This window comes from Physeter macrocephalus, chromosome 12 (genome assembly GCF_002837175.3).
Source record: "Physeter macrocephalus isolate SW-GA chromosome 12, ASM283717v5, whole genome shotgun sequence".
In the NCBI taxonomy this organism is placed as follows: Eukaryota; Metazoa; Chordata; class Mammalia; order Artiodactyla; family Physeteridae; genus Physeter; species Physeter macrocephalus.
In genome coordinates this window covers 10,277,334-10,294,419 of record NC_041225.1, presented here as the reverse complement: position 1 = coordinate 10,294,419, position 17,086 = coordinate 10,277,334, and the positions used below count along the sequence as shown (strand labels likewise).

The 17,086-nt window shown below is 51.3% G+C and overlaps 2 protein-coding genes across 4 annotated transcripts in view; one reads left to right on the top strand and one right to left on the bottom strand.

The window, feature by feature from the left end:
* Positions 1–7,320, top strand: part of RETSAT (retinol saturase) — a 9,526-nt gene extending 2,206 nt beyond the window's left edge. Inside the window, exons 2-7 of one of the 2 annotated variants that reach the window (XM_028497081.2) lie at positions 397–516; positions 4,209–4,347; positions 4,584–4,693; positions 4,790–4,956; positions 5,152–5,311; positions 7,264–7,320. In XM_028497081.2, coding sequence (XP_028352882.1) covers positions 397–516; positions 4,209–4,347; positions 4,584–4,693; positions 4,790–4,956; positions 5,152–5,311; positions 7,264–7,301 — 734 coding nt within the window. In that variant the 3' untranslated portion in view covers positions 7,302–7,320. The other variant, XM_028497082.2, reaches the window with a different exon arrangement.
* Positions 7,321–7,378: 58 nt separating this feature from the next.
* On the bottom strand, positions 7,379–16,420 carry TGOLN2 (trans-golgi network protein 2). Of its 2 annotated transcripts, none has more exons than XM_055088860.1 (4): positions 15,713–16,420; positions 14,765–15,477; positions 13,253–13,336; positions 7,379–7,640 (listed from the first exon to the last, which is right to left on the bottom strand). In XM_055088860.1, the coding sequence occupies exons 1-4, from the start codon at positions 15,756–15,758 to the stop codon at positions 7,605–7,607; spliced, it is 879 nt and encodes a 292-aa protein (XP_054944835.1). In that variant the 5' UTR covers positions 15,759–16,420; the 3' UTR covers positions 7,379–7,604. The 2 variants fall into 2 exon arrangements, with proteins under 2 accessions (XP_054944835.1, XP_007121630.1); XM_007121568.4 differs by lacking the exon at positions 7,379–7,640 and adding an exon at positions 11,295–12,006 and having other exon boundaries at positions 15,713–16,419.
* Between the last annotated feature and the right edge of the window lie 666 nt (positions 16,421–17,086).

Here is a 17,086-nt window from a genome sequence, read left to right as displayed (position 1 = left end):
CCCTGCATCGGCAGGCGGACTCTCAACCACTGCGCCACCAGGGAAGCCCGAGGATTTTAAAAAGAGCATGTTGGAACGGGAACTCTGGCAGCTGTGAAAAAGGGTCTGGGATTCCAGTGAAGGCCTTCGGCCCAGGGGCTCTTTCGGGGTTCGTGTGAAGGTTGGTGGGTTGCTCAAGAGAAGAGCGCCCACGCAGGGTGGGGAGAGAGGTAGGAGGCCAGTGCGGGGACCGTGAGCCAAGAGGGCAGTGCTTCAGGATGGTTCCCTCACTTTGCAGTTTGGCCTGGGGCCTGCCCGCTCGGGGTCAGTGTGGGAGAGATCTGGGGGGTGGGGAATAGGGACCTTTCTCATTCTCCTGGAGCTTACAGAACCTCAGCCAAGCTCTTGTGCCTGCAGGTGTCACTGTGAAGAAGGGTCAGGAGCTGGTGAACATCCATTGCCCCATCGTGATCTCCAACGCAGGATTATTCAACACCTATGAGTACTTGTTGCCAGAGAAGGCCCGCTGTCTGCCAGGTAAACGACTGGGCTGCGTCACTGTCCTCCAAGTGCCCCAGGCCTGCCCTCTGCAACCAGCTGGCTCAGCCTGGCGGATGCTTCCCCCGGCGTTGGCACTGCCCTTTGACCCTCCGTAGGCAGAGAAGGTGAGCACACCGGTTTCTAACATCCGTTCCCAGCAGGCCTCTGTTTAGGGGGTGGGATCAACTTCCTTTGTATCACGTCCTCCCCAAAGTCCCTTTGGTCCTTATCTCTCATTTCATTCTTGGCATATTTACTCCCTTTCCCCTTATCACCTCAACCATGTTTCCCTTTCCTCTTTCAAGTCTCCAGTCTTAGTTGCCCATTTCCAGTTTCCCCAGATCTTAGATCATCTCTGTGATAGTCAATGATGGTGGGTTGAGTCCTAAAGGAACGTTTCTTGGATTTTCACTGAGTTTGCCGTATGAATCCTGCTTCCTTCCTTAATTTCTCACTTATTTTGAGTGGGGAAGCCTGATCTGACATTGTTGGTAAGGGAAGCTAAGGCTGGCCTGGAGAAGAAGGTCTTGATAATATTGTTGTGGGCCTTATTTTCCTGCCTCTTTAGGAAGCAGCTCCGTATTGGTGCTGAGGCTGCAGGAGTATCCTCTGCTCCTTGAGCCCTGAACTCAAAATAAGCCTCAGTCCAGTCATCTCCACTGATAGGCCGTGTCCAAAAATAAAAGCCTGTTTTTGTCCTTGCCTTGATCCTCAGCCACTGGGTAGAGAGCTCGTCATCCTAATGATTTTTTTCGTGTTTTTTTTTTTTAATTTATTTATTTTAATTTATTTATTTTTGGCTGTGTCGGGTCTTCGTTTCTGTGCGAGGGCTTTCTCTAGTTGCGGCGAGTGGGGGCCACTCTTCATCGCGGTGCGCGGGCCTCTCACTGTCGCGGCCTCTCTTGTTGCGGAGCACAGGCTCCAGACGCGCAGGCTCAGTAGTTGTGGCTCACGGGCCCAGTTGCCCCGTGGCATGTGGGATCTTCCCAGACCAGGTCTAGAACCTGTGTCCCCTTCATTGGCAGACAGATTCTCAACCACTGCGCCACCAGGGAAGCCCTCGTCATCCTAATGTTGATGGCTGGGGAAACAGAGGCACACAGAGGAATAACTGCCCAGGGCCACCCAGCTGGAGGTGGCCAAGCTGAGAGGAGAAGGCTGGTGTGTCTGACTCCTAAGTCTGGGCTGCTGGCCCCCTCTGGGCTGCGAAGCATGGGGCTTCCAGAGAGAAGGCCTCACTCGAAGGGGCAGGAGAGCAGGTCGGCCCACAAGGAACAGAGTGGCTGAGCCAGGGTTAGCTGGGACGTCACCGTTTGGAAATGTAGCTGGCAGCTCCCGATGTGATTGAGGGGAGGAGGCCGCTGGCTGGGAGGGGACCAGCGATCCAGGAGGGTGAGGGAGAGGCGTCTGCGTAAAGGCCTCTGGCTGGGGTGGGGTGTGGGGAGTAGGGAGCCGCTCACGATGAGTTTGGGGTGGAAACCCCGGACTTCATGGTGCCCGGGGAGGTAGCGCTGTGGAAAGAGCGCTCCGCCCCGGAGAGCGGGCCCGGGGAGGTGGGTTCAGTAGAAAAGTGAGGCCTTGGGTTTCCTGGTGGGGGAGAGGGTGGGTGGCCGTCCTGATTGTCTCTGAGGTGCAGGCCATGTGCTGCCGGGAACTGGCCTCCTCAGCCCTTTGCCTCACTTAGCTGGGCCTCGGCCGGCATCTGCCGCCAGCAGGGGCCTCCCCTCTCTCAGGCCGGGTGAGCTGAGTGGGGTGGGGCAGAGGCTGCCCAGTGGCCTTTGGCACTTCGTGCCTCCCTCTCTCCCAGGCCCTCTGAACCCTGACACTGTCCCCTGACGGGCCCAGTGTTCCCCCGGGCCCGCCTTCCTTCCAGGCAGCCATGCCACAGCCTTAGCTGCCGAGCTTGCCTCCCTTCACTGGCGGAAGCAGCTTCCACTGCTCTCACGTATCTCAGCCCTGAAGACAGTCTCATGTGCCAGCCCCTACCTGCCTGAAGGACCAGCTGCCTCTCTCGAGCGGGAGCTGGATGAATCCCAGTTTGAGAGCATTTCAGACAGTGGCAGCAGTGATGCTTAACTCAGAGACCCCAGGTGCTGGGATTCCTTCGTTTCCAGCTGTTTGGGGGTAGAGATTCTCACAGTTCTGTCTCCCTCTCAGAGATGGGAACGGGATATCTGGTGGCCCTGGGGACAGGCAGTGCTAGTTGGGGTCGAGGGTGGAGGTGGGGTGGTCAGGCAGAGGAAGCCTTTGTGAATAGGAGCGCCTTTCTTAGATTCCAGGGCTGAGCTTTGAGGAGGGTAGTTTGGAGAGGAGGTGTTTTGAGTAGGGAAGACTAGTTTGACAAAATCAGTAGGGGAGCTAAGGCTGGTGTGGAGAAGCAGGGCTTGGTCTCATCGTCGTGTGCCTGATTTGAGACCCCAGGTTCTATTTTTCTGCCAGGTGGGTGGCTCCTGGACCCCTTCCTTCTAGCTGGGGAAAGGGACAGGAGGGGCTGGGTGGAGGTGATGGCTGTGCTAAGGGGCTTCTGAAGACCTGGGGGTATCACTCCTGGGCCCCTGGTTCTCTCTGTGCCCACCCTGTCCCACCTGGAAAGGGGGTGCCCGCAGCTGTGGTTCCCCAACGATGCTGGGACCCAGGGGAGAAGGTGTTCCTGACTTTCCAGGGCAATTACTACTCCTCACCACATCCCCTGCCCCCCTCGGCGCTCCCACAGCTGGGCGGCTGGGTGTCTGGAAGTCTTATGCCCGTTGTCCTCCTGTAAGTGTTACGGCGCCCCCTTCACTCTCAGAAGTGGCCTGTTCTGGATGATAAGTTTTACGGTCACCCTACCCGTAGCACTCAGGTCTTCGCAGCCTCCAATAGGAGAGCCAGCTTCTTTGGGAAAGCGGACAGTGGACAGGCATCACGTCCGATTCCTTGCAGTGTCCCCAAGGCCTCGCAGAGGATCCAGCGCATTTCAGGTCCTCAACAAATATTTGTGACACGAGTTAAGCAGAGCAGCCGGTGGCGACTTATCCCTCAGGCAGGGGCTGGAAGTGGTCCTGGGAACGGGAACAAAGGATAAGACTCTGTGGGAGCAACTTCCAGAAAACTGGTCTGGGCTCAGCTGTTGAGAGGTGGGAACGCCCAGTGGCTTCGGTCCAGGGGACATCCAGAGGCTCCCACGGTGACCGCTGCCTTCCTCCTCAGTGCTCTTCTTCCCTCCTCCCCAGATGAACCCTGAAACGCCAAGTGCCAGTGACGCCATTCGCGTCTGTTCATCTGCATCACTTACCATCTTAAGGCCTTGTGCTGACTGTTCAGCACAGGAGGAATTATGCATATTCAGTCATTAGATGGTTTGTATCCAACTCAATACCGAAGCCAAGGCTTACAACCAAATACTGTTCCTAGCCGTGGTCTTTGTAGTGCAGAGCCCCGTCATCCGCTCATAACTGAGACATTAAGGGGACCATGGGAGGCAGTGAGCGGCTCAGAGAGCCGGGCGTCACTCACTGCTCCTCAAGGCGCTCAGAGCAGAAGGCTGAGGCCGTGGCCTTCGCAGGCAGGAGACCAACGAGCAGGCCCCTGCCAGGTGGAGTTGTCCAAACGCCTGAGGCTGCAGATGAGGTGAGCGGGCGTCCGCAGGTTCCCGGGGCAGGGGCCGCAGTTGGTGGCCTTGTTCACGCGGCCCTGCCGCCTCTCCGCAGGTGTGAAGCGGCAGCTGGGGATGGTGCGGCCCGGCTTGAGCATGTTCTCTGTCTTCATCTGCCTCCGGGGCACCAAGAAGGACCTGGGGCTGCCGTCTACCAACTACTACATTTATTTTGACACAGACATGGACACGGCGTAAGGAGTGGGTGTGCGTGTGTGTGTGGAGGGCGTCCTCCCCTGATGCTGGGGGAGAAGCAGCAGGGTGCAGGATGGGAGGAAATGGGCAGAATCTACTCCCGAATGGCTTTTCCCTACCTGGGCTGTGCCTTGGCTTCATCCCTTCGGGGGTCCCTGGGGGTGACCTGCCCTCGGGGTGGTGCTGGTGGCTGCGGGGAACAAGGCCGGGACCGACAGCCCCTCTCCTACCCCAGGATGGAGCACTACCTCTCTCTGCCTGCGGACAAGGCTGTAGAGCACATGCCCGTTCTCTTCATTGCTTTCCCGTCGGCCAAGGACCCGTCGTGGGAGGACCGGTTTTCAGGTGGGGCTTGAGGTTCTGGGGCGGGGCTGGGGCGGGGCTCGGGCGGGGCTCGGGCGGGGCAGGGTCAGCGGTAGTGACCCGGCCCTGCGTCCCCAGGCCGCTCCACAGGGGTCGTGCTGGTGCCCACCTCCTATGAGTGGTTCGAGGAGTGGCGGGACGAGCCCCAGGGAAAGCGGAGCAGCGGCTACGAGACCCTCAAGAGCTCCTTTGTTGAAGCCGCTCTGTCGGTCGTCCTGAAGCTGTTCCCACAGCTGGAGGGGAAGGTAGGAGGGCAGACTCCTGTGGCTGGTGCATCTCTGCCCTTTCTTTGGGGCAGGGCAACGAGGCCCGGGCTGACGGAGCTCCAGGAAAGGATAGGGAGCCCGTGCCGGCCGGCAGCTCGTGCAGGGGCAGGAAAGGAGGTGAGGGTCTCACAAGGTCCCACTCCCACTCTTTGGCTGCCTCGTTTGCCTCCTCAGGTGGAGAGTGTGACTGGAGGGTCGCCGTTGACCAGTCAGTTCTACCTGGCAGCTCCCCGGGGGGCCTGCTACGGGGCTGACCACGACCTGGGCCGCCTGCATCCTGGTGCGATGGCCTCCATGAGGGCCCAGAGCCCCATCCCCAACCTCTACCTGACAGGTACGCTGAATGCCGCATTTTGCCAGGACCTGAGACCCTGGGCTTCCCTGTCACCCAGAGTCCTCCGTTCTTGTCCTCAGATCCTGCTGCCCCCTGCAGCCTCCCACACCCTGAGCCGGGCTGCCTCGGCAGCTGTGGACCCTGGTCCTGGTCCTGGTCTGAAGCCACCTCTGGTTGGCCCTGGCCCAGGGGCCCTTGTCCATCCCTGTCCCCCACTTGGGGGGGGGGGCAGCAGTGCCCACGGGCCGCTGCTTTTTTCTCCTAGGCCAGGATGTCTTCACCTGTGGGCTGATGGGAGCCCTGCAAGGGGCCCTGCTGTGCAGCAGCGCCATCCTGAAGCGGAACCTGTACTCAGATCTTCAGAAGCTTGGCTCAAGGGTCCAGGCACAGAAGAAGAATTAGTTTGGTCAGGGATGAGTCAGAGGAAATTTGTCCAGTGCTCTGGCACAGTCCCTGACTTACCCATGTCTTTATGCATTAGCTCCTCGATCACGTTAAGCACTCGTTTTTGATTTCTGAATAAGAGGTCCGACACACAAGTGTAGCATAGATGGCGCTTTTTTTTTTTTGGCTCTGCTGCACGGCATGTGGGACCTTACCCCGACCAGGGATTGAAGTCCGTGCCCTCTGCAGTGGGAGTGCAGAGTCTTAACCACTGGACCGTCAGGGAAGTCCCTAGATGGTGATTCTTAAACTGAAGCTCTTCCAGCCAGGCAGGTGGTGATCTTACATACCTTTTATAACATGCTGTCTCTCTCTACGAAAGGCCCAGCATGGGCTACTGACTTGGGTGACTTTAATGGTTCATCAAGCAGCGCTCTGTATCCCCCACCCACACCTCCTAACTCTGAGCCATCAAACCAAATATTCTTTTGTCAGGTGGCTGGAACCCGTGAGAGTGTGGGTCGGCTGAAGCAGGGTGGTCCCATTGGACCGAGGCTTCTCCTCCCAGTCCCCCCTAGTGCCTTTTCGCGGGAGTTCTACGCAGTGGAGAGAGGGTGCCTTTTGAGCATGGTTTGCGTTGTAGTTCCATAGGTTCAGAGGCTCCAGATCCCATTTTTCTGGTTCCACTGGCTTTCAGCGGGTGCGGAAACGCCTGTGGTGATAGGGTCCATGTGGACGTGGGGGCAGGGGGCTGACAGGACGCATTAGTCAGCAAGGTGTATGTTACAGAAGAACATCCAGTGCGCATGCAGCCAGGGCCTAGGCTCGTCTTCCTTATGATCGGGGTTAAATTGGGTTCTCACCGTGCCAGCACCAAGATACCCTCCCAGACCTCAGGGCCTGAGCCTCAAGACAGCTTCCTAAAATACACCACAGCAGGACGGGGGCGTCCGCAGTCAGGGCAGGGGCCTGGAAAGACAACTTCACTGGGGTTGATGCAGGTGGAGAGAGCTTTCAAGCCAAGGGTACAGCAAAGGACAAGCCCTGAGAGGTAACGAGTGTATTATGACAAGAAGCCCAGCTACTCCCAACCTAGGACAAGGGCTGCCTGGTGAGGAGGAGGAGCGAGGTGGGCAGTCAGTCAGTCAGTCAGAACGTGGAAAATTACAGAACGTGTGCGAAACCTGGGAATGCGTTTCCAGTGTATTGGTACTTACACGGGGATCGGGTGGGAAGGTGAGTGAAGGCTAAAGGTTAAAAAAAAAAATGACCTTGCACTTACGTTAGGCCTTATTTTAATCAATTTCAATACAGTACTAACAAATTTATTAAGGGGGAATTAAGAGGTACAATATAATCAATAATACTGAAATAACTTTGTATGGTGACAGATGGTTACTAGACTTACTGTGATCAATTTGTAATGTATACAAATGTCGCATCACTATGTTGTATACCTGAAACTAATATAATGTTGTATATCGACTGCTTTTTCAAAAAAAGGAGAAAAATTAAATTTAATGATTTTAGAGCTTTAACGTTTGAAATTTATTTTGGTTTCTGTGCAGATACACAACTACGTGGTGACGGCATTCATAAAAGCTAGGTAAAACATTATATGTGGAAAAATACTTGTCATTAGACCAAATAGGCTTTTTTTCTTTTATTTATTTATTTATTTATTTATTTAGCTGTGCCGGGACTTAGTTGCAACATGCAGGATCTTCATTGCCTCGTGTGGGATCTTTGTTGCGGCATGTGGGACCTTTAGTTGCGGCATGCTGGATCTTTTTAGTTGTGGCACGTGGGAACTTCAGTTGCGGCACGCGAACTCTTAGTTGCGGCATGTGGGATCTAGTTCCCTAACCAGGGATCGAACCCAGGCCCCCCGCATTGGGAGCGCGGAGCCTTAGCCACCGGACCACCAGGGAAGTCCCCAAGTAAGCTTTAGAGAAATAAAATTAAGTGATTATCGTTAAGTTACAAGGTGGAAATACAAAACATTGCACAACAGTAGTATCCTGCTAATTGGGTAAACAAAAAAAGAAGGGAAACGATTTCAACAATCAACCATTTATTGAACATGTTAGACTTCTGAATTAAAGGGATGTCGACAAGTGTGGGGAAGCTGACTTGTTGGCAGCTTGAAACACCGTACAGCTCAGACCCAATGCCTTTACAGAGGAGCTTCTAGATTGGGATATTTAGGAAATTCACACGTGACTTAAGAAACTGAGGTGAGATTCAGCCTTGGTTCTGGATGTACGGTTCAATTAAACTTGAGAATCTCTTCCCAGGATTCTTTCTTAAGCAAGGCAATGCCAAACGCAACTGTCCCAGCAAGAGTTTTTAGAAAACAGCTGGCAGAAGTACAGGGTCTGGTGTACGGCATACTCTCTTCCCTGTTCAAATGATTCAGAACATGTGCAAAGCGTGCTAGTTTTCATCACACGTGCAGCATTACATAACAAGTTACCCTGCAAAAATGAGGGGCAGGCTTTTGAGTCAAATGACATGACATGGGAGAAGAAAATGACAATCATTATCGGGAATTTTAGAGGTTTAGAGTTCTGTCACCAAAAGTTTCATTGAAAGCCATTATGTGAAAAGAAATGTCAGTGTGTACATAGCTAGTTGTCAGGTCTTTCTGAGTTAATCTTAGCCTTTCTAGGCAGACTAGCCTTCCACTCCCACAGAGTCCAGAGGTGGACTCTTCAAATAATTCTGAAGCACAGATTCCTCCAAATAGAAACCACCCTGCGACCAAAAACTGGGGCCAGGAAAGGAAGCACAGAGCCGTCTGGATAGGGCACCTCTCATGCCCGCCCCCCTGCCCCCCACCAGCTGGAGAGATCCTCCCCTCCCCCACCAGCCCACCCTCATCTGCACAATCTCTAGGAAAACATGCTTCAAAGAGTCTATCTTCAAAAAGACAACTACCCAGAAAACAACTTTTCCTTTGTTGTGGGAGATTTCTTTCAGTGCAATTTCTAAAGTGAAACGTAAATTCTATTGTACTCTTTCACACAAGAAACCATACTTCTCAGAGGCTCAAAAAGTGAAGCTATGCGGACTCTACAACAATACTTATGCGTCCACTTGGTGCCAACCCTCTTGGTGCCTGAGACCAACCTTTCTTTCTGCTCTCCTCCTTACTAGCAATATCCATCAATGAGGGACGGCAACCAGTAGCCAGAAAGAGCCGTGTGAGAGACCTCAGTTAAGTCACAGCCAGGTGTCCTGAACGAAGAACATGTCTCCTTTGCAAGAAGAAACTGAACTCAAGTCCCCGGGGACTGTCCCGTGTTAGGCAGATAACGCGGATGGCGCGCTGGGTGCTCCTGGAAGGAGCTTCATTTTCTTGGGGAGACCAGCCAGAGGTGGCAGATACCGGCTGCCCTGTTTTGCTCAAGTTCCAGAATGTGTGAGTGGCATTATCAGGAGCTATTACAGTAAAAATGCAAAGAGCCAATCACGCGGGGCGGGGGAGTCAGGAAGGTGCACGGGCAAACGTGAGCTGGGCCCTGAAGAAACAGGTTTTGGGGAGGCAAGGGAAAGAAGAGAAGGTGGGGGGACGCGCCCTAACTGGAAAACAGCCACCGGAAGCCAGGGACTGGAGGATGCAGCAAGGACGAAAAGGCACAGAGGCCTGGATGGGCCCGACAAGAGGGACCTTTGGCCCAGCGAGGATGCAGAGAAAGACAGGCAGGACAGTGCCGGCCTGCGGAGTCCTGAACGCCACAGTCCACGAACTTGATTCTCGAAGCCACGAGACAGACGCTTCAGATCACGGGGCAAGTACTCTGGAAAGATCACTCTGGTCTCTTCACATACACAAAAAATGGACAGGAGACCAACTGAGGTGGCTCTTGGAAAAAAAAAAAATCTAGGAGAGAAGTGGAATGGGTGGCGGTGTGGGCAGGGAAACAAGGAAAATGGAAAGACTGTAGCTGGAGATGGTTTTCTAAAAATGGATAGGACTTTCGTGACAAGACACAAAAACGGCACAAGTCTGCAGTTTGGAGTTGAGATTAAAGAGATTGGGCAGTTGAGAGGGGCAGCTTAATGGGTAGAAGAGAGAAATTCCGTTTCAGTGACAACAGGATGACCAAGCTGAAATATTCAGCGCACGGCAGGACTGGGGTTCTTTGGGAACCTAGGCCAAGGATAAAAACCTGGGAGTCACTCACTCAGAGGATGAAGAATGGATGAGTTTCTAAGGAGACAAAGGAAAAGACGAAGACCTGTCTTTGAGGGCCTTCTCCTCCACCAGCACAGGATAAGACAAAGGAGTTCTCAGAAGCCAGGACAGAGAGACCAAAAGAGGGGAAATTCAATTTGATGGTCTACATGTCCAATTCTATCAGGGACAAGACTAAGCTTTGAGAACAAGCCACTGCATTTGGTGATCTGAACCTCTGGGAAAACATTATTAGCGGGAAGACAAGGACCGAAGTGACTTTGTAAAGGTTATGAGGAAGATGAATGGCAAGGGAATGGAAGCAACACTTTTTGGAGAAGCTGAACAGCAGAATGGACCACAAATAGGATGGATGGGAGAAGGGGAATCTGGGCGTGCACGAGGATAGAAGGAAAGGGGCTAGTGGAGACAGGAAGAAAGAGAAAACATTAGAGGGGAGGAAAAGGCAGGGAAAGGGGAGACAGAAAAGGGAATAAATAACCATGGTCCTAGGGGATGATGCCAAGAAGGGTCCTCATTCCTTACCTCTACAGATGTCACCTGCAGAGAATGAAAGTCTCAACTCAAAGTCACGGGCTGTTTTAAGCAAGGTGGAAGATACCATGACAAACAGGAAGGCCCCTTCTTCCGCCAGACTTCTTCAGCGGCCTACAATTCAGCCTCTTCCTCTCACTTCCCACATTCTTTGCATTTCCCTGAGATCAGCTATTCTCTTTCAGTTTTGTTTTGTTTTTTTGGTTTTTTTTTTCCCCAGAAACAACTCTCTTGAGGCTCTTGATAATAGGGGAGCACAACTAGAACAGATTTAAATAAAACAATAATCTGATCCAAAACACTACCCTCAGTTACCTCAGGGGAACTCTCTGAGTTTCTTTCTTTTTTAAAAAAAAAAATATTTATTCATTTATTTGGCTGCACTGGGTCTTAGTTGCAGAATGCGGAATCTAGTTCCCCGACCAGGGATCAAACCCGGGCTCTCTGCATTGGGAGCACGGAGTCTTAACCACTGGACCACCAGGGAAGTCCCCTGAGTTTCTTAAATTTTAATAACCCCTGACAAGGGACAGAAGGAGAATTTTTACTAATTAGCCTTGGCGTTTTATATCAGATAAGAGGACCATTAACTAGATTTAGGTAAAGGAGGGAGTATAGTCAGTTTGTAAATATAAGTCTATTTTAGGCAACAAAGGCAAAATAGAGTTTGTGGGAAACCTGTTTCATAAAAGCCCTTCGAAATTTTTAGACCCAAAGCAAACAGTCCTTGCTTTCTTGCCCAAAGCATGAACTCACCCTACCTCAAAAAGTTTCTGTAATGACGGTGAGTAGGGATGAACACAATGTTTCAATCACCGTAACTGTGATTTTTAAAACATCTGTGATGGGCACAGTGGCTTTACAGCTTTCCTCCCAGAACCCCCAAGTTCAGTTTTCTGCTCAGTACAACTAAACAGAAGTGGCTTCGCTTCGTCTCAAATAATATGAAAATGTCAGAAGGTGAAGAGCTTGCACTAGGCGGCTTGGACTCGCAGGCAATAAAGCATGTTTTTCAGCTGCTGTTTTGGTTTGCTGCTGAACCCTTTGAAGAGAATCGTGTTCAAAGGAGCCCTTTGCCCATCAGCATTCGCCACCTTCTGCATCTTTTGTAGGGCACATCCCCCCAAAGGGAGAGGCCTTGGTAGAAACGGACCACAACCTGTAGTTTTCTCCTAGGTCCGCGAAGGTAAGTAGTGGCAAGTGCAATGCTGTTTTCAAGGGCTAACCTTACGACAGGGCCAAGACCCAAGGGAGGGCAGTCATCAGCAGTCACCTGCCCCGGGCTGAGATCTCCCTTTGGTCACGGCTGGGCACGCCCACATGCTTCCCTACTCACACTCAGGGGGACGGGCTGGAAGACACCAGCATAAATAACGGGAACACAGGAGGACAAGTCCGCCAAAGTGCAGGTGCAAAAACCAAAGCAATCCCCCCCGCCTCTGCCAGCCCCGACTTGCCACCAAACCCTAGAGGAGGGGGTGTGTCTCTTAGGTCACAGTAGTTTTCTCTTCATTTTTCTTGATTTAGAAACAAATCAGCAGGGAGGACAAGGTTCTCAAGAACAGAAAAATCAAATCTGAAACAAGAGCAACACAATCTATTGGTAACATTCATCTTTTTCCAGAGGAATGTACCTCACTGCTATGATTTTGGGGTGGGAGGTGGGGGGAAGATCTTATAGGAGTTGCAGTTCAGGAGAAAAATTCAAAGTTAAGACAAACTGACCCTCCACCATACAAACAGCAACTGATAAAATAAAAGCACATAAGATTATTTTAAAAGTCAGTTTGAAATAAAACATACACTAGAAAGACACGTACTTGGTGGAGGGCATATGGGAATCTTGGCGTCTACTTTGCACCATCTATATTGTTTTGAATTGTTTACATGCACATTTATTTTTAATCAGAAAAAAATTATAACAAAGGGGAAAAGAAATCCTTAAAGTCAATTATCTGGGAAGGTTCTAGGCCAGAGTTATATTGTGCAGCTGACCTACTGGGCTAGCTAACAAAGAGATTCTGAGCTGCGCGGCGTATTTTGTAACTGGTATTCGGACTGTGTTCCCTGTGGGAAGTTGGGCACCAACTACTCTTTACCAGTGTCCTGGCTGTGGCTGCACAGAGGGAGGGAGGGCACATGCTGGCAGCAAGGCAGTGTGTCCCCATGCAGGCAGGCTGCCTCTGGGGTGGAAGGAGGGCTTTGCTTTCTGGCAGAGGCCTGGGCTGGCCGCACTCAGGAAGTCTATTTGCAGGGCTGATCTAGGGAGCTGGAAGCTCCCAGATCCTACATTTCTGGATTTGTTGGCTTTCAGCACGTGTAGTCTAGTGCTTTACGACCCAGAGTGTGGTTCCAGCAGCCTGTGGTGTCACCTGGAAACTCCCTAGAAATGAAGAAGCATAGGCTCACCCCATACAGAGTTTGCTTTTTTTTAAATCACAATTCCTAGGGTGAGTCATATGCCTATGAAAATTTGTGAAGTGCTGATGGAGTGTGAAAAGTACAGGCCGGGAGCCAAGGGAGTTGCCCTCAGGTCCTGATTTTGCCAGGAACTTGTAGTGGGAACTTAGGGGAAAAAATCATAATGTTTCTGGGCCTGAGCTTCCTCATCTGTTGAAGGAAGAAGCTGTTGCAGAGGCCCTGAGAATCTCTTCTAGCTCGAACATCGCAGACATGTTCATACGGATGTCTACATGTTGTGGTCTGAAAAGGGCGGGGCAATGGCAACAGCAACCCCAGAATCAGCTGCTGCTGCCGCCACGCCAAACACAAGCCCACTGCTGGGCCCATCTGAGACTGCATATCCCTCCTTCCTTCCTTACCTTTTGGTCCAAACGCTGGTAGTCACTGGCCTTTGGCCGCCGTGTAACTTTGGATCTTTTTCCTTCCAGGATGAAAGCAATAATCTGGGGAAAGGAACAAGACAGCGATTAACAAGTGACTCTCTAATGACATATTTCAGTCTCTGACATCAGAGGTAATCACCTGGTGGCCCATTTATTAATGACCCTGACAGTAAAAAGAGCAGGACATCCACAAAAAGGCCCTATTAACAATTATAAGGAGGACAGGGCCTAGTTACATCAGAATCCTTTATACTGCTAAACAGGAAATGACAGATGCAGGAGGGCTCTTCTGGGCTCTAGCCTGTGGTGGTCTATATGATTTACTCAAGAGCACTTGGTGAAAAGAACCGCCTACTCCTCCCCAACTTAGCCTCCTCCAGGCTGAGCCATCCGCCCTCCTTTTATTTTAATATTAAGCAATAATTAACTTGCAGATAAGATAATTATCTTATCAGCAAATGTACTCTTTCACCCCACACTTTGCTTCATCTTAACTTTACCACTCTCATTTCATACCTAAAGTTACTCTCCATGAGGAGCACTTCGATGTAGAATAAGAAATGTACCACTTTTTTTTTTTTTAAGTGAGGAGCCTTAAGCACTGGACTTCCAGGGAATTCCCAGGAATATACCACTGTTACTAAATGTCTTCCCTCATTTCTCACAGCCCTAGGCCTTATGGCTATCATGAATTGAATCCTTCCATTTTAACCAGCCTACAGAAACTACTAAATTCTTAGGGCTCAATAAGAAATGAAATCATTTTGGGAAAAGAATCTGAAAATGAATATATATACAACTGAATCACTTTGCTGTACACCTGAAACTAACACGACATTGTAAATCAACTACACTTCAATTAAAAAAAAAAAGGAATGCAATCATTTTGTCCTTAGAGTGGTTACTAAGCAACACAACAAACCCTGCTGAAGTAAAAGATGAGTGTATCCATGCAATTTCTGGCCTCTCGTCTTATCAGAAACTCAACTGACTGCAGAATAGAGTCCCTGGGCTCTCTGCTGTTGGTGTTAAAGACTATGTAACCATTCTTTCTGCCACTAAACATGGAAAACAAAAGCTTGGGAAAGGAAGCTACAAATAATAAGACAGGAAGCACTGTCTTTTTCAGAGGGGAAACAGGAAGATAAGGGCCCTAACTACTTACAGACTGTCAGGTACTCAGGTCCTCTCAGGCTGTGATGGATTGTAAGTTCCAAGATTACGGGAGGAGACCCTAATTTGGGTCAGAGCATAATAACGTCCTAAACTTGGTACCTGACGCAACAGCAGAGGCACCCAGAGGAAACAGACATGAAAATATATGATTTCGAAAAGAAGAATAAAGAACCCTAGCAGGGTCTCAGAAAAAACTGAAGTTTGTTTTTAAATTCCTAGCGCTTACAGGCAGATGAGTGATGGATACCCACACACCAAGCTTTCAGCGTGGAGGAAATCCCATCCCTCCTCTTAAAGCAACTCTTGACTTACCTTCCGCTTATTGTGGTAGGCAATATAGAGGACAGCAACGAGAATGGCTGCTGTCACCAGATATGCAAAGAAGTGGCTGCTCTCTGCACTGGAACTTCCAAGATTATCCTTATACAGGTCATCCTTCTCCCGACTCCAGGGATTCAAAACTGTGCTTTCACGGTTCTCACTGGAGGCAGGGCCAGGCATTTCTTTCTCGTCTTTGGGTGGTGCACCCTCTTCAGGCTCTGTATCCCCTTCCTCAGTCTCCTTGGGCTCCTCATCTTCAGGTGGTTCTAAAGACTTACCTTCTCCCTCCTGCTGGGTAGAAGAGGGGTCAGAGTCTAGCAATACTTTTTCCCCAGATTCAGTTCTGGAAGGCTGCAGAGCTTTGTCAGCTACTGTGTTTAAATCAGGCTTGGTGGGCTCCTTGTTATCAGAAGAGGGGCTGGAGACCGACTTGGTGGACTGGTCTCTGGAGGAACTGCCAAGGCTGTCATTCTTGTGGTGCCGCTCGGGTTCCGAACTGCCAGGGACGGCTTTCACGGTGTGCCGCTCGGGTTCCGAACTGCCAGGGACGGCTTTCGTGGTACTCTGATTCAGAGAGGGTCTGTCACCGTGTTCTTGCTCAGGCTGCCGGCTCGAGATGTGCTGCCTGGAGTCTCCTGCAGAAGCCGGACCTGCCCTCGTAGTGAGTGCTAAGGCGACTGGCGCAGAAGTGGACTGCGCGGAGCCTGAAATAGAGAAACCGTCTGGCTGAAGAGAGGCAGGCGGGGCGAAAGGAATCCTCAGAACTTTGCAACGGGCAAACAGGGTAAGGGGGTGATGGCGAGCGGAGGGGGTGGCGAGGGTCGGGCAGGGATGAAGTGAGGTGAGGTGGCGACCAGCCACGGTGAGTATGGTGGGCCTGGGGGCCAGAGTGGGATTAGTGGAGGCGGGTCGAGGAGTGGGGGGCGGGGGAGAGTTTACCCGCCGCTGCGACGCTCAGCAAGACGAACACAAGCCGTAGGCTCATCCTGCACAGACTGCGCTTCCGCCCGCTACTGCTCTCGCGAGATCAGCGCTCGGGCTCAGCGCTCATGCCCCACCCCTTCCTGCCTGCGTCTCCCGCAGCCACACCCGGGCGAGGGGCGAGGCTTGTGAAAAGTCCCGGATGTGTGTGGTTCAGCTTTTCTCTCCGTGATGTGGCTTCTTTTCTTGGTGTCGGCGCCGTGTTGTCCCCTGTGGACGGCGTATCCACCTTTTTCTGGTTTCTTTGCTACATAGCAGCCGCTACAGACCGTTACTCCCCCTTTTCTTCTTTGCCCTCGTACTTATGAGACAATATAGGCATAGCAGGAGCTCCCTGGCCCGCGGACGATCCCACGGGAGTGACATCGCTGTGGCCCAGCGCCTCTTCGCCCCATCTTCTGCCTACATTTCTGCCTTCTCCCTCTCTCGTGGTTCTTTCCCTGCCGTACACAAATGTGTGGAAATCTAGAAACGGAAACCCACCCCATCACCTTTGTAGCGGGAGCCTTTGCAACCCTGCTCCCCTCTCTCCTGACCCCACGGAAACTGTGCCCTCCAAGGTCGCCAAAGATCTTTTTTAAAAAGTCCATCCTTTATATGTATTTGTATGGCAGATTCACTTTGCTGTACACCTGAAACTGGCAAAATACTGTAAATCAATTTCAATTATACCCAATAAAAATTTAAAGAAAGGGATCTTCCTTGGTGGCACAGTGGTTAATTATCCACCTGCCAATTCAGGGGACGCGGGTTCGAGCCCTGGTCCAGGATGATTTCACATGCCGCGGAGCAGCTAAGCCCGTGCGCCACAGCTACTGAGCCTATGCTCTAGAGCCCACGAGCCACAACTACTGAGCCCGCGTTCCGCAACTACTAAAGCCTGCTCACCTAGAGCCCATGCTCACAACAAGAGAAGCCACCGCAATGAGAAGCCCGTGCCCTGCCACAAAGAGTAGCCCCCGCTCGCCGCAACTAGAGAAAGCCCGAGCGGAGCAACGAAGACCCAACGCAGCCAAAAATAAATAAATAATAAATTAATTTATAAAAAGAAAAAAGAAAATGGCGGGGGATGAGACTGGAGCAGAGCCTCCAGCCAGATTAAGTATTAAATGATCTAGGTTGCCATTAACACAGGTTGAAATGTAATCCTACCAAAAAGGATTACAGCTGCCAGGAGATATAACACTCTTCTGCAGTCTGAGTACAATATTTGGGTTATGTGGCATGCAGTTCTAGTCAGGTGAATTTCTGAAGAATTTTAAGGACTAGTATATGATGTAAACATAGTTTTCAGGAACAAGTACTTTGTTTTGCCTTTTTTTTTTTTTTTTT

Coding starts and splice junctions, on each gene's coding strand:
- TGOLN2 (XM_055088860.1), bottom strand. CDS start 15,758: ATGAGCCTACGGCTTGTGTTCGTCTTGCTGAGCGTCGCAGCGGCGG. Junction 13,337..14,764: donor CCTACCACAATAAGCGGAAG/GTAAGTCAAGAG, acceptor TCCTTTCCCCAG/ATTATTGCTTTCATCCTGGA. Junction 7,641..13,252: donor ACCAGCGTTTGGACCAAAAG/GTAAGGAAGGAA, acceptor ATTTCTCTAAAG/CTTACTTGGGGACTTCCCTG.